The sequence below is a fragment of the Etheostoma cragini genome, chromosome 9, assembly GCF_013103735.1.
Source record: "Etheostoma cragini isolate CJK2018 chromosome 9, CSU_Ecrag_1.0, whole genome shotgun sequence".
NCBI lineage: Eukaryota > Metazoa > Chordata > Actinopteri > Perciformes > Percidae > Etheostoma > Etheostoma cragini.
Genome location: NC_048415.1, coordinates 4,272,961 through 4,289,684, shown reverse-complemented (window position 1 = coordinate 4,289,684; position 16,724 = coordinate 4,272,961). Strand labels below are relative to the sequence as shown.

The window sequence follows — 16,724 nt, the reverse complement described above, 5'->3', positions numbered from 1 at the left end:
ACTGCCCTCCAGTGGAGAGCTGCACGAGTGCAGCTGTCATGCGTCGGTTTCTTCTTTAATGCCACTTGGATATTTGAGAAACATTTAAGTGTTGGGTCAGAGGAGGCTGATTATTTTTCTGGAGCAGATGAGTAAGTGTCTCTGTCATGGATACAAAGCTGAGACTAACTACAATGTTAACATTAATCCAAGAACTTCTAATGCATATAGCATGTTAAACGACTGAGTTTTACTTTTTTGTTACTTAAACTGAATTTGTGGTGACTAAAGGTAAAAGGAGTGATGTCACACGGTTTATATCAGATTTTTTCTTAAGTTGTATGTTTTTCTTAAGGCACAGATACAAATTTCTTTGTTCAACTTCCTTTATCAACATTTACAGTATGTCCCACTGTATTGGTCAAGATTTGTAAGCAAGGAGGGGACTGACAAGTAAACAAATAAATGTAATACAAATCTGGATGTACTGACCAAAACTCCTCCAGTGGCTCTTTAAAGGACCAATGATGACCCACAGAGTAAGCACCGGGGAGGCCCGAGGAACTACGTCAGGGTCTCCTGAAGTCAGTATTTATTAACATTAAGATGTCTGGTATCTGAGACAGAAAGCACAGGAATCATCACAAATCAATGTGTACAGTATTAGATGAAGAGGCTTCTTTACTGCCTGTATATTAGCGGTTAATCTGCCCTAACAAGATAGACTCTAGCCTCTCTGCTGCATCGCAGATGATGGAACCAGTAATGATGAAGGAGAAAAGCAAGAGGTTGGCAGCTAAGCCTGAAGTAAGCTACTTTGGCAAGAGAAGGCAACGCATGGCTGGTCGCACAGCCACTAGTGTGTGCGTGTGTGTGTCCAGTTATTTAATCAAAATGTGTTAACACCAAGTAGCTTAAAGCACTAATAAGACATAATGCCACTTGGGTTTAATTTGCTTAGTTGAGGGATGAAAGACAACCGGATGTGTTTAGGCAACCACATGTTAGGGCAATGTTGCCTCCATTTGAACAAGAATAACATGAGTTAAAAATAGCATGGAAATATACAGCTGGCCACCTTTAGGTGCAAAACCAGAGTGCTTCAGGTGCTCATTTGTGCCCACTGCCATCAGACCACAAGCCATCTCATTCACTCTAACCAGCCAGCCAAAATCACATGCACACACAACATACACAAATCTGTGTTTGGCACACTCTTCCTCTCCACAGGACTTGATATTCAAATACATAGCATATAGTATACACTACCAGTCAAAAGTTTGGGGTCACTCACAAATGTCCATTGGACTCCATTATAGACAGAATCCCAGCTGAGATCAGTTGCCTTGTTTTTTTTAACCAGGGCAGCAGTTTCCAGATTACATTATGTGCTTACATAATTGCAAAAGGGTTGTTTAATGTTTTCTTAGTTAGTTTTTTTAAATAATATCAGATTAGTAAACAAAATGTGCCTTTGGAACATTGGATGAATGGTTGCTGATAATGGGAAATGTAGATTTTGCATTAAAGATCAGCCACCCACTCAGATCAGCTGGTATCCTGTCTATAATGGAGTGACATGGAAATTTGTAAGTGACCCCAAACTTTTGACCGGTAGTGTATATTATATGATATACTGTGTATACTATACTATACTATACAGTTATATTGTTATACTACACTATATATTTCATATTCTATACTACCTTATGTTTAATTTCTCTATTTCATAATGTACCATATCGTACTGTTAGTATGTTACATTGCCTCTTGCAATATATTCTATCGTAAGACTGCTATTAATGACAGCACTATCTCTTTATTTTGTCATCTTTCTCCAAATGCTCTGTATAGTTTCTATTTGTATCTTATTCTATCTTAGTTCATGCACCTCTATTTATTTGTTTCTTTTTATACTATCTGTATCCTTTTTGTTGTTCTGCTGCAAGAACCAAATGTTTCTACTGGTGTGACTGGTGTAACACATCTTCTCTTACAATATATTATGCAAAATAAAACAAACAAAAAAACAGACAATGTGCTGGATTAGTTTTTTGTTGTAGCTGTATGTTGTTCCTTGTTCTAATTTGTTTTCATTAAACTTTAAGTCTGGTGACCATGGAGGGAAAACCACACAAGCCAGCAGTGATTGCTTATCCTAAAACTTCAAAACAGACCTGGTATACAGTAGCTTCCATGGAAAAGGAATCCTCTTCCACACGTACTACTGAGCCAGAAGGGGTAGCATGCCTCTGCAAAACAGAGGTATTGCTCTCTCTGGCAGGTGTGTAGCTGATCCTGTCCAAGACAGCCCCACAGCAGAATATTTCCACCATGAGGATTCAATGGAGTTTTTCTGTACATTTTCATTTACATCATCATAGATTATGTCCTTGAATATGCAAGCTCTTTGTAAGCGTCAAGTTAAAACTGACTCTTTTAACAGAGCAATGTCCAGTGGACTTAGGATGTTGTCCTCCATCATTGAGATGTTATTTCAACCTACTGGTCTCTTTACGTTGTTTTTGGTCTTGTGAAGTAGAAAATGACTTCAGTTTGCGGTTAAACACTTCCAATTTAAAATTTGATTTCACTGCAGCCTCCTGTACTCAGCACTAGTAGCACTAACAAAAAAGGTTTTTTGTAACTTAGTAAATATGGGATATTAGTTGTCAAGTGAAGAAGACCATCAGAACCTGGCATGTAGTTTCTACATTTTAAATGCTTTATTGATTCAGTTGTTATACTGCAGGAGAGAAATATGTTGGGATACAACTGGAAGATTTGCATTGCGCAAAGCTTGAAAAAGTACTGCTGTGGTACTAACAATAACAGTCAGGTAGTTTGGGATTTTAACAAGCCACAGAAAAAAATGCACAAAATGGCACAAGGCAGTAAACATAAGGCAGTGTCTTTTTTAACAGATAAAAGTCTTAAGATGAACACATAACATGATATTAAAGCCTGTAGCAACTGATGTGATGTCAGATGTTCTATATACTGTCATAACAGAAATTATATATCTATCAAAAATGTACACTAACATCTCCCAACTCTAAAAGGGGAAATTACCAAAGACAACAAAATATTGACTTGAGATTTTTAGTCATGATGTCCTCTCATTTAGTTATTTCTCAGAAGATTCAATAAGTGGAAATTGTTATTCTCTCTTATCACATTATTTGGGAAAGTATTTTGGTATGAACACTTCAATACATTTTGCCCAGCTAATATCCAGCAATTACTATAGTTGCTCACAAGCCTTAAATCCACCATGAGGTCTAAGAGATTTCAAAGTAAAATGACTCAAAGGTTTCTCTAACACTAAACAACTGAGGACATTCAATCACCAACACATCTGGCCATTGCTTCAGCAGTGGAAGCTTGAACAGTCCAGAACGAGTGATTTCCCGGACAACAAACATCCATCCATTTCACAGTCTTGTTTCACTAGTACTGGGCACATTCTGGACTTTTGGTTTCAAGTTATTTTGGCCCAACTCCCTTCTCCTTTTCAAACTGAGCAATCTGATGGAAAATATCTAACAGATTAGAAGGGAGGTCTTTTTTAGGCCTTTCAACTGGAATTGAGGTCAAACTACTCTGTTTGTGATTTCCAGCACCTTCTGAGTTTTTACTGTTTCCTGCATCTGACCTTTCGTCCTCTACTTTTCCCTTTCGACCGTTTGTCTTTGCCTCTTCTAGCTCCCGAATTTCCTCCCACCCTTTGTTTTCATACCTACCACCATCGAAGGAGTTCCACCTGGAAGAGTCGTGTCTCATTCTACTCTCCACGTGTTTGGATGCAGAACCAGAGTTCCCTAAATATCCAGATGTGAAACTGGACTTCCGTGAATACTCAGACTCAGCTGATGAGCAAGATACTTTTCGCTTTCGGTTTTCGTCTAAGCTACTTCTCCTCTTGGAGTCACTGCCTCTCCTGTCTTTCCTGTAATCCTCCATCCCTCTATCCCTGCTCTTACCCTCCCTTTCTCTACTCCTGCTCCGCCTCTGCTCTCTTTCGGGGCTTCTGCTCAGAGTATTTTTTCTTTTCCTAGTCCTGCTCTCCTCTCTGTCCCCTCTCTTCCTGTTTCTGCGTGAGGAGTCTGACTCTCCGTCTTCTGAAGCTGCAGACAAAGAATACAGTTGACAGATCCGTCTATCTTCAGAATCCTTCTCCACTAACTCTTCCTCATCCCTCTCTCCAAACCCTGGGCCTCCCTTCTGGTTGAGAAAAGTGGCGGAAGTGTTAGGAGGAGCAGGATACCACTCCACCTCGTCCTCCTCTTTCCGGTCTTTCTCGCTCTTACCCTCCTCACTCCTCACTGTGGAGATCCTGCGATAGCGCTTACTTCCCCGCTCAGACCTCCTCCTCTTCTTTTTCTTCTTTTTGGACCTCCTGCGAGAGGAGGAAGACGATGAAGGAGAGGAGTTTCTCGAAAAAGTGGATGACGAAGACGAAGAGGCTGATCTCTTCCGTTTTTTCTTCATCCTGTCAAAAAAAAGCGATGACTGAACATTGTATTTCATAAAACAGCTGATGCTTTAATGTTATGAAATTACTTACATGCCTTCATCTGCAGCATATTTACCTGCCACACCTTTAAATCAGAGCAAACTCACCTCTTATCCTCTTTTAGGATCTTACGCAATTTCTCAGCGCTGGTCTGGCTGCTCGTAGCTTTCTGCTCCTTAGCCAGCGCTTCTTCTCTCAGGCGAATCGATTTCTTTACAGTCGCCGGGCAAGGAAAGACATGACAATTGCATGCAAAAGTCCATAGAGACATTTAAACACAAAATGACCCAAGAGATGCAACAGAGACCCCGAAATCGAGCGGTTATTAAGCCATTCATACATTTAGTCAGCCATTCGTGTTGGTGCCAAAAATAAGAGGGAAGTCAAAGGTTTGAAAAGGACAAAAGAACGTTACAATACAACAGAATGGTCGACAAACATACGGGGAGTCAAATGTTTACCACAGAAAAGGTGGTGCAATCCGAGAGAACGATAGAGAAGAAGAGTGATGGAGAGGTACAGGCAGAGATGTGCAGAGAAAACAAACAGCATTTGTTCCCCATTAGGACAGAGAAGGTTTCAACATTACCGTATTTGGACCAGGGACACGGAAAGTGTCCAGTAAAGGAGTTGTTGTCATTGTGCAGTTTTTATATTTTCACCCCCGCAGGGCAGATGGACAAAGCCATGGCAGTTGTCAAGGGGCAGGAGTCCCAGGGTTGCAGAGACACACACACACACACACACACATCAAAACACTTCTTCAGTATTACAAATCAATAGTGTCGGGAACATGGGTTTGTTTACGCACAAAATTCAGTCTATACAGACAATGTTCAGAGCAGAACACCAGAACAATTTGTATTGAACATATACATTTAGTATATAGTATGGGATTGGTACAGAGTATTTTTCTTATCAGTAGTGGTGACAGTGGCTGACTGCCATGGCTTATTGGGTCATTAGAAGAGAACAGAGTTCTTGTTAATGTTATTAGTAACGCCTGTGCTTTTCCTACAATGACGACTCAAAAACATTTGCTGTGGAAAAGTTTTTTTTTGTTTAGACAATAAAAGTAAGACAATGTTATTGTGTATGCTGTATCTTACTAATAGATGGTAGTTACAGAATTAAGTCAAGTGTAGATTTAATATTCTTTACAAAATCCAAACAGATCATTAACAGGCCAAAATATGGTTGGTGCTCTAAGCGATGTCACATGTTTTTTTTTGGGCTGCAACATTTTTTAATCACAAACAGCAAACATCTCCTTACTATGCGCTAGCTGCCTGTCCACAGAACACACTGTAAAAAAACCAGTCTCTGTAGACAGCCCAGGGTTTACAAACGGCAACAAAAACAAACTTTGCCCTCCTGCACCATGACACACACAAAACGTTCTAGCCAATAACAGACAAGAAGGATTTTATGGTGGGGGTTGGTGCGCAGAAGGACGGAAGGGACGGGGACTGGACAAGATGAGGAGGTGGAATGGGCGAGCTAGCCTCAGTTTTGTTTGAAAATACTTCGAACGTCCACAAGAAGCGTTGTCACCCAACATCACTCAGAGCACCTTTAAGCTAGTAAACCATTATCAAAAACACTGTTAAATCCTTCTTGTTTAACACAGAGACAGTGAGTGTAGAGTTGCAAACAGGGATCCAGTTTGACAGACCATGCATACAGTGGTGCTCATAAGTATTTAAACCCATACTAAAGTTGAATAAAAAGAGGACTACAAAAATTGGAAATTGATCTTAATGCCTTAATTAATAAAATTATCCAACCGTTAAGGATGCCAATTTTTGTGAATGAATAGTAAATAAATGTTCTTCCTCAAAATACAATATACACACCCCTAGAGGGAGGCAGAGTTTCATTTTTAAAGGCCAGTTATTTCATGGATCCAGGATCATATCCATCCTGATAAAGTTCCCTTGGAATGGCCTTTGGAATTAAAATACCCCCCCATCATCCCATACCCTTCACCATACCTAAATATTGGCATGGGGTAAATCAAACCAGCTGTCAGGCTAACTGAAATAAAATCATGAAAATCTTGTCATCTGATGTTGGAGACAGATTGACCTTGATTGACCCGCAATATGTTACACCCACACTGCCTGTATCAAACACATTCAATTTTAGTCAGGTTTATTATTTTTATTGTAATGTCATCTTAGGATCCAAACAATGAAGTTCTGAGTCTGCTGCATACACTTGCTCAAACACGTGTTTGCGTTAACTGTAGCTTAACACATTCATCTGATGGATATTAAATAGACAGAAGAAACTAAGTGTCATATTATCAAAGGGTCATGTTGTCCATACAAATGGTTAGGAGACAGCATGGAGGGGGGGCGCAGTTTCTTCTATATCAAAAGGGTATTGGGGACTACATTAACACAGCTTGTGATTTCTGGAAGGCCACAGGAAGTTTATGTTGTATTGCCAGACTCAATCAACATTTTAATGAGTTTAGCATTTGTGCCTCTATTTTACTTGAGGATATTTAAGACAACATATTCTGAATGTCTGAGAGGACTGCATTTAGATACTTCCCCTTCATGCAGCATGAAATAAAGACTGATTTTTAAGAGAACAAGGACAATTTCTTCCACTGTAAATTTCCACTTCAACTGATTTTTGGCCCATTTGGGGGCAACAGAAACAAGTTGCTAACACAATACTGAATCACCTTTTAGGTTGATATGGTGAACTTGTTAGTAATCAGTTGCCTGTTACCTGGCAACAAAGACATCTTTGCACAAAGAAATACAAAGATTCTATTATTATTATTATTTTGATTTGCTTAACCTGTGTACTTGTTCTGAAGTCATAGTTTACACAACATTCATATGTGGACTTAAAGCTTTGACATGCCCATTATTGTTGCTGTGTTCCAACTTTGTGTGGGGGCCCACTCACCTGTATAGTGTCTGTGATCTTGTGCAGGGCCTCCTGCACCTCAGGGTTTGAGTCATCTAGAGATAGAGCTCTCCTGTACAATCCCTCTGCTGTTACTAGTTTCTCCTGTTCTTCAAGCCTGTACACATACACAACGAACCTCTGAGTAGGTATTGCATATTTTCAGTAACATTTGCTAACAATATTCCTGTATCAGGAGTTCCTGTTGGTCTCTTTTTAATTACAAGAACAAACCAGACTGGTTGCTACTCACACGTCTGTTCCGATATAGCATTTCAGACATTCTTTTGTAAATTTTATTCAAGGTTGGCGGAGCACAAAGAATGTTCAAACCCTTTTAGGATTCTGCTGTCCCCTAAACATACTTTTACATACAAGAACTACAGGTTCTTGTTTTGTGCCGCCAACAAAAAACTTTCCTCGTTCTCAAAGATGGAGCTGAAGCACAGCCTGACACTGAACTTAGGTTTTCAACTTAACATAAACAAAACATTGAATTGGTGGAGCTTTTTGCAAGGCTTGGGAGTAAACACTGCCTGACAACATCAGCTAAAGTCAAGACAGTATTTTAACCTTGGGTTACTTTAAATGACCCAATTGCAGTTAAATGCAGTAGTCAAATACATAGTCAAACCAATCTATATATGCCTCTATACTGACTAAGCAATTAGCTTTGCCATTCACCGTTGTGTGGAAAACTTGCAAATCCATAGAAGTGTTTCTGCATTCTTATTTATGTTTTATAAAAAAGATCATGAGTAGAAAGCAAAACGCACGTAACTTTCTTTTCTCCTTTGTATTGAAGTTAATTAACTCCCTTGAAGATCCATTTCCAAATAAAAAAGAAAATTTGTGTGGGATGATTTATTCTCTTTTGCTTATTAAAAAGTCAACTTTAGGAGGATAAGAGCAGTGGTACTATCTCACAAAGTATATTTCATGTCTAATTGGTGTGACCATTGAAAATTATGCTGCAGTGTGAAAGAATACATATTGCCACAACATCACAATGGCTTGTATATGGAAAGTGTCAGTATTTAGAAATAAAACTTATTGAAAAGAAATCACATCTAAAATGTGCAGTTTTACTGTATTGGATGGGTCCAAAAACCTGTCAGCATCTGGTGTTATGGTTAGGGTTAATCCGTGAAGACAACCCCTCTCCAAAGTGCCAGACTTCATCAAATGTGAGCATTTGCCCATTCAAGTCGATTACGACAACAAACTGCAGTCAGGTCGAGCGAGAGAGAAAGCGATGGTTGAACCCTAACCCTAATTTTAACACCAGATACTGACTGGCTTTCGGACCCTTCCAGGACCCCCCCAATACAGTAAAACTGCACATTTTAGCACATTTATACTCATGCTGTCTAATCAGCATCTTAATATGCCACACCTGTGAGGTGGATGGATTATCTTAGCAAAAAAAGATTTAGACCGTCTTGTGAACAATATTTCAGAGAAATAAGCCTTTTCTTTACGAAGAAAAGGTCTTAGTTCTTTGAGATCAGCTCATTAAAAATAGGGCTAAAACAAAAGTGCTGCGTTTATAATTTTGTTTGTGTATAATAAAAGCAAAATGTAGCACTGCTTACTGCTTTCCTCTCTCCACCAGCGTCTGGCAGAGGTACTTCTTGGCGTTGCGGTGATCTGGACAGCTCACCAGGGCTAATTCAAAGTCTGATATAGCCTTCATGATGCTGCCTTTGTTAGCATACCTGAATAACAATGAAAAAAAAACATCTAAAAAGGAGAATCCAATCATTCTACCTGCAAGAAGTATAACAACTGAGAAAAGGATTTATTTTCATGTTTCATGACTTCTATCAAATTGCTTAAACTGTTCTCATGGTTTTACTTAAGATTGTTTTAACACATTACAAATGCATTAGGAGGGATTATAATGCAGCGTAAATGCATAAAATAGACAGTGTAAATTACATAAAATGTTAACGTTACCGCAATTTTCCCCATCTAAGACTGGTAATTACTGAAAATCGTGACACCAAACAAGAGTTTTACAGTGTTATAGAGTAGGTTACATGACTTAAAATAATAAACAACTTACAGAGCTCCACGTGCCACCAGTGCTTCTACATTATTAGTGTCAATATGCAAAGCTTTGTTGTATTCGTTCATGGCTTCCACATGACGACCATGTTTGAAGTGGTCCACACCTGCACGTACACTAAGAGAACAATGACAACACACAGATTGGTAAAGGGGTTTATATTAACATCAAGTCAGAAGAAGCCAGGGTGTGAAAATCTATAAAAACGAGATTTTGTAATACTGTAATAACAATGGGAGATAAATTAAACATTTAAGCATTACCACTTCAAGGCCCATGATGCCGACTGTTTCTTCCTGATTGCAGAGGCAAAATCCTCCTCTTGAAAAAGTTTACTGAGGAGAAAAGAGGCAAGTAAGAACTCTATTGATGGATCTATTGACAATTTTGACTATCAAAATCAAATGCAGGATCAGCGTTTTTTTTTCTCTCCACTCCTACCTACCTACCTGCGCACGTCCATAAAAAGATACAAATAGACACGGCATAGCTTACTGACTGGTACCATGTAGCTAATGACACCATGGCCACTGCCGGAGTTGAAGATACAGGACAAACGAGAGAACTGGAAAATCCTCCTACTTCCCTGAAGTCACCGGTGTGGTGAAATTTGACTTGAGTTATGTAAACATATGATGAAGGTAAAGCATGTGTTTCAATGTGACTTAATGGTGTGTTCACGTACACCTCATTAAACTAATGGTGCATTTAATTGCACTTATTTTGAGAAGGTCAAACTTTTTCTGTAAAGTACTCTTCTGCCATCTAGTAGCTTTTAAAGTGGCATTCGTGGGGCGGCTTCTAGCTCACTCAGCAAGAACGTGCGCCCGATGTAGGCTGAGTCCTGCAGTGGTCGGGGTTTGGATCAGACTTGCGGCACTTTGCCGCTTTTCATCCCCAAAGTAATGAAAAAGCCCCCCAAAAGTAATGGCATTGCTGTCACTGCTGAAAAGAAAATATATAAATAAAAAATGGAATCAAATCTCAACCTTAAAATTCGAGTCAAATCAAATTGTGGATTTGGAGATTTGTGACACACCTTATTGGTAACAAGAGAAAAAGTAACACTTGAATAAACTCTAAGTAAATAAACAATTAGATAAATACTTTTTTGTAATTCTCATTTTCAAAAAAGCAAGTCAGACAAACAATGTTTACCAGAGACATTCAACAAAAGACAACAAAATATGGTACTTTAATTAAAACACTCAAATTATTTTGATAAAATAAATCTTTACCTTTGTAGTCCTCTCATCATTGATGGTGGGTGGGTGTCACTAACCCCCACCTTCTCAAGCAGGTAGTCCACAACAGATGGGTTGTGGTAACCATGGCAACTCTTTAGTATACACTCATAGGTCTCACTGGAGTCAACAGCTGCATGAACGCTACGACTAAGAAAAGAGGAGTTACACACGACACTAAAAAACTAACTAATTATTACAGTTATAGCAATTCAGGCCACAATTAGCTGTGCTTAAAAGGCTGATTTTTCTTCTCTGGTGATCACAAAGCATTAAATAAGAAAATGTTTACATGTTTGCATTAGTCGTGAATGCAGCTGATCTGTAATTAAGAGCAGCTAGAATCACCTGAAGTACAGCATGACAGAGTAAAATGGTTTCTACCACCAACAGACAGATTAGGTACATTTTGTTCAACTAAGTGAGGGTTTATTTAGTTTGGTAAGTCTTTCAGAGTTTAGTGTATTTTACAGTGTTTTGTCATATCATGTACCTGTAATGTATGGGCAGCTCCTCCCGAGGAAAGACACCCAGTTTGATGAGCTTTAAGCTGGGAAAAAGAGAGGCCTGGTGGAGGGAAACTGTGATTTTCTCCTGGTAACGGTCAATATCTTTGACTGCAGCTACAGAACAAGAAAGTACAGAACTTGGTTGAACACTTTTACTGTTAAACTTGTGGAGTAACAAAAACAGCAAAAACTCAACACAAGTACCGTAACTCTGGTACCAATTCCTAAAGATACTTTTTAAATCAATTGTATTAAACAAAAAGAAATTCCATTACATATTGTTATAGAAATTGGGAATTGAATGACAATGCATTTTTTTTGGTCAGTGCCTAAAAAGTACTGAACTCAGCCCTAGTCTGCACATGGCTGATTGGTTATGACAAAGCGACTCAGACACTAACCTCTGATGAGGTCCCCGATCTGGTAGTAAGACAGAGGATCATCATGGCTCCCAGTTGATGGAATTTCTTTGATGTGACATAGAGCCTTAAGGTAGAAAGGAAAAAAATGTCAAGTTTACGTTTGCCTCCAGATGTTTTCTATTAGTGCACCAGGTGAGTGGTCCGACAGGAAGTCACTAAAGTAGCCGTTATGGAAATACTCAGGAGCAGCGCAACTCTCACTACATAATGGTTTGGGACACTTACACAAAAGCATTTAATGAAATCTTTCTCAACAAGAATTAGGAAGCTGTACAGTTTAACCACAGGGCCATCCCAACACTAATATATGTCTATTTCTAAGAGGCATATAAATCCAGCTAAAACTGTCAACTTTGGGTTATGCAAAAATATTAAATGGCACTATAACATAGGCAGCCCAAACACTGATGCTCGCTCAAATCTGGTTGTTTTGATTTGTCTTTCTCTATGGGAAATAGGCTAAACTCAACAACAACAACAAAATCATATACATAATTTAAGATACCAGATAGACATATTCTAAAAATAATATTAGTTTTCTTTACTTGTACAGATTGCATTAATAGGAAATGTTTTCCCCCAGCAATGAATGTTAAAAGCTCTAATCAAAGAACAAATAATGAAGCTTGATTTATGCAATTGTAATTTTGTAATTTTTGCATTACTCCACTTCCCAGAATGCTAATTATATCTATATTTTGGAACAAAATATATGCAGGGTTGAGTAGTGACTAGTCATGTGTAATGAAATTATGTTATTAAATTACAAAATTAATGTAATTGTATTACTGAGGGGAAAAAAATTTATAATTAGTTATTAATCAAAATAAAAGGAAATTGCATTGCATTGATAAAGTCATCCAAATAAAGGAGTACAGACCACATTTATAATGGTTTACTTTTAACAATAAGCAATTACATTTTCAAAGCAACCTTCCTAACACTGAATGTATTGGCGTTTTCCATAACATGGTACCTGCTCGAATCATAGCAGGAAACTGCCGTGATCTAACACCACACACACAGAACGCTGAAGCGGTGTTGTTTTGGATTCTCGGCATGTGGCTGTTTGCCACAGCCAGAAGACAACTATAGTTTCAAAAGAAGCTGGAGGCACCCAAAACAAAAGAAGGTTTAAATACTTAAACACCTTGGGTTTCTTCAAGACACCCGCCTGCCATTAATTTAATTCCACTTTCTGTAATTCAAATTCAACTTCCTGTGTTGTGTCTGAAGTTGTGAATTTTGAACAAGCCTGGTGTGAATTAGTGAGTGACTACTGGTATAGCTAGCCAACTGACAATCCAGGTCTTCTGCATCTACAATGTTTGACACATTAGTTTATATACGAAGTTTATGACATCGTTCAAATGCATTTATTGATTCAGCTTGTTGACATACCGACAACTCTAGGTCTTCTATGTCTCTCTTCAGTCCTCCTGCAGTGCAAAGCAGAGTGAGAAAGAAGCCATATTCCCTAATGTTGTTGATCCTCCCCACCACAAGGTCTCCTTTCTCCAAGTCCCTGTACAGCATGGCTCTTCTTTCATCATAGGACACCTTCATAAATAACTCCACTGGTGGCATGATGGCATAGGGCTCTGGGGGAGAAGAAGCAGAAAACGGAATCAAACATGTTGCACTTAAAAGATGCATTTCATTACATTAGATGGAGAGAATATCCCATTACCCCTCCTTACACCTAGCCATTTTTGAGCGTTTTTGCTCCTATCACATCTCCTTGTGGGCTTTCCCCCCCCTCTATCTGCAAGTCTTGTATATAAAATCATCAAGCATAGCAGTGAGCACTTCAAAGGGTAACTACCGTTTTTTTCTACTTGAATGCATTTCTGTCTAATAGACCAAAATTCTTGGAATTTGGCGCAGTATTGAGTAAGGGTGTCACAATTTTAATTTGAAATCGACCAAAATTAAGCAACAATCTTAAACTTTGAATTAAAAAAATAGAATCGTTGATGGTGCCACGCCCCCATGACACATCCAGTTCGCTTGCAAAAACACACGTGTTAAATTCCTGCTCTAACTTAGTTACAGCAAGTCAAAAGTGCAGATGCAGAAGACGCATCGACTAAAGTTGAGCCACCTCCTCTTTCACTGAAGTCTTCGGTGTGGAAGTAAGACAAAGACAAAAAAGCCAGTTTGCAAGCTCTGCTATGTGTGTGTACCATATTCTGTGTGTTTATTATTGCACATTAGCCTAGCAGCAAGCGGAGTTTCCTTCTGGTTATAACGTAATCCCGACAAAACAACACGGTTGAAGTTAAGCCTGCATGCATGCATGCTTCGTAGCCTAAAAAGAGCAGCTTTTATTGGTTATATTAAATGTGACCATGTAGTGGTACATTGCGAACAAAGGTCAGATATTATATTGCATAAAAGTCTAGTTTAGTCTATAAATGGCATAGCAACCTGTGGTATGAAATAAATAAATGTTAAAATTGAAAATCAATTTGTGACCCTAAAATTAGACAAATTTAAAGGAATCGAGGATTCAGAGATTTGTCACACCCCTAGTAATGAGCGAGATCGCAATAGCAGGCCGCCGCAAACTGAGCTATAACGTAACCTAATTGGGCAATTAGGGCAACCTTGCTTTTTTTGCTACCGACAGGTTCAGATACAAGTGTCTGACAACATTATCGATCTCAGTATATGACCTTTTGTCCAAAGACAGAGGTTTGGAGACTAGAACATGAGACAAGAAAAAGGTGTTCAGCGTTTGTTGTTTTGGAGCAGGCTACAGAAAACCATAGGGTCCTGTGAACAAAAAGATTTTCAGTGCAATCACAATTGGATAGCCGCCCCTATTCATAACGATAGTTACCGTGTTAAAGTGTAACTAAGTAATTTACTCAAGTACTGTACTTAACTAGACATTTGAGCTATTGTTATCTTGAGCCTTTAATGCCATATACTACTTCACTACATTTCAGAGAGAAATACTGTACTTTCCACTCCACCACATAAAACTGACAGCAACTTGATTGGCTTCAACGTTGATGGCTATGATGCAAAGTTTTGTTGTTTGCCAACTTAAGAGGGAAAAAGACTCAAGTGATTTGACTGTTTTGATATTGTTCAAGTGGTGGCAGACAAATTTTGCAAAAAAATAAAATTTGAAGTTTTAGTTTGGAAAAAGCCTGAAAGATGTGGTCAAACCAACACACACCTGCAGCATCCTCCTCCTCAGGCTGCTCCTCTTCTTGATGAATGGCGGTCTTCCATGCTGGACAGAAAAGGATGTCAGCCTTCCTGGCAATGAACTGCTCCACAAGGGGACTGTCCGGCCCATCACTCTTGCTGCACACAAAACACATGTTCAGCGGAAGTTCTTTAGCAAATAAACGTTTTTTCACTTATGTGTTGTGCACTGCACGTTTGGTAAACAGGTACATAGAAAAATAAAACCAGGCAAAAGAAACAACTTAATTCTAATTGAGTTTGACATACAACTTTCCAGTCATGGCCTTTCATGAGGCATTAGATATGAAAGAACATCTTTATTCTGGAGCCACAGGCAGCAACAACCAAAAAAAAGTAAAATTGACCACACCAGAAACAGATGGAAACAAAAAATAAAAGATCAGATGGACAATGACATTGGATTTAAAAACAAAACATAACTTTCTGAAATAGCCTACCTTTCACACGTGGCCTTGCACAGGTCAGACACCACAGCTTGGAAGTCTGGGTTTTCTATTTGTTCACATTTCAGTTTGTTGAACAGTGATTGTCCATGATATGTCAGACACTGGCGCAACAAGTCTCTGTCCATTCTGTTCTTACAGAACTGCAGTCACATTATTGTAACGTTACAAGTCAACAAATACAGCATGATATGGTTAAAGAGACTTAACGTTAAGGGTTTTACATTTTAAGCTAATGTTACACTTGTGTTAGAGAGTGGCAGAGATACCACGTATTTAAAAAATCGCTACGTACATAAACTTAACAGATTGTGCGACAACTCGTGAACTGTTCAATTATTTAGGGTGCCTAAATATATATTATTGGACTTAAGTTAGATAACAATGATGCTCGGCATCGTTTAACATAGCTAATGTTAGCTAGCAAACAAATGGCAAGCTAGTTACTCATGCTAACACACTAACACGTTCACATTTGGAGTTTAGACTCACAAACTCACAATATTCCAATTGATTTACATATGAAAAGTCCAACAGTTTCCTATGGATTAAAACGCAACAAACAAGTTTAGCTATAGCAGCAAACTCGACTGGCTAGCCACTCAAATATCCGTGCATTGCCACCACACATGCACAAGTGCGCATGCGCAGGGCGTGTTACACTGAAATCGATAGCAGAAACTAAATCCACCTCGGAACTAAAGATGATGAATCATAATATTTCTTTGAAACGCTTTAAAATGTAACTAAATCCAAAATATAATTGGAAAATGTATCTGCTACAATAAACCCATTAACTCCTCTTAAAGAGATTATATTAAAAGTAAAAAATCTTATTACTATTTGTCCTGCAAACAGCCTTTAATAGCCAGTGGTGGAAGAAGTATTCAGATCTTTTACATAGAAGACTTGAGTCTTCCTATTTTCTAATAATTCTTATCTACCGTTACTTATTATTTTAGGCTAATAAATAGAAGAAACAACAACAACAACAATAACAACAAGACCAACACAAGGTTGTTTTTATGATTACTTCAGCTTATTAAAAAAGTAAAGTGGTTATGTTGTGGTCTGGGACTGTAAAACAAACAAGGAGCTAGTGGAACATTTGCACGCAAGTAAATCATATTGTAAAATGTTGAATGCAAATGTCTTTCACTATAAATAATAGTAACACTGTTATACAATTAGAAAAGTTCTTAAAAATATAGTTTATAATGAGTAAATTCAAGCTCCACCAATTTTATACAGGACATAGAATTGTGTTGCCATTATTAACCATGTGTAATTAAAGTACCACATTCTGTAGTAGGATGCTTGAATATGTTGAAATGAAAAACATTCTGCCCTTAAGACTCACTAATGAACTGTAAATGATATACTGTAT

The 16,724-nt window shown here is 38.3% G+C and overlaps 1 protein-coding gene across 5 annotated transcripts in view; it reads right to left on the bottom strand.

The window, feature by feature from the left end:
* Nucleotides 1-2,683: 2,683 nt before the first annotated feature.
* Nucleotides 2,684-16,724, bottom strand: part of ttc14 (tetratricopeptide repeat domain 14) — a 32,050-nt gene continuing 18,009 nt past the window's right edge. The window contains exons 2-14 of one of the 5 annotated variants that reach the window (XM_034880675.1): nucleotides 15,838-15,909; nucleotides 15,332-15,466; nucleotides 14,860-14,990; nucleotides 13,071-13,270; nucleotides 11,649-11,733; nucleotides 11,232-11,361; nucleotides 10,733-10,888; nucleotides 9,758-9,829; nucleotides 9,492-9,611; nucleotides 9,019-9,141; nucleotides 7,424-7,541; nucleotides 4,603-4,706; nucleotides 2,684-4,471 (exon numbers count right to left, since the gene is read on the bottom strand). In XM_034880675.1, coding sequence (XP_034736566.1) covers nucleotides 3,466-4,471; nucleotides 4,603-4,706; nucleotides 7,424-7,541; nucleotides 9,019-9,141; nucleotides 9,492-9,611; nucleotides 9,758-9,829; nucleotides 10,733-10,888; nucleotides 11,232-11,361; nucleotides 11,649-11,733; nucleotides 13,071-13,270; nucleotides 14,860-14,990; nucleotides 15,332-15,465 — 2,379 coding nt within the window. In that variant the 5' untranslated portion in view covers nucleotide 15,466; nucleotides 15,838-15,909 and the 3' untranslated portion in view covers nucleotides 2,684-3,465. Of the gene's footprint in view, nucleotides 4,472-4,570; nucleotides 4,707-7,423; nucleotides 7,542-9,018; nucleotides 9,142-9,491; nucleotides 9,612-9,757; nucleotides 9,830-10,732; nucleotides 10,889-11,231; nucleotides 11,362-11,648; nucleotides 11,734-13,070; nucleotides 13,271-14,859; nucleotides 14,991-15,331; nucleotides 15,971-16,724 lie in introns of those variants that run through there. The other 4 variants (XM_034880674.1, XM_034880673.1, XM_034880677.1 and 1 more) reach the window with 4 other exon arrangements.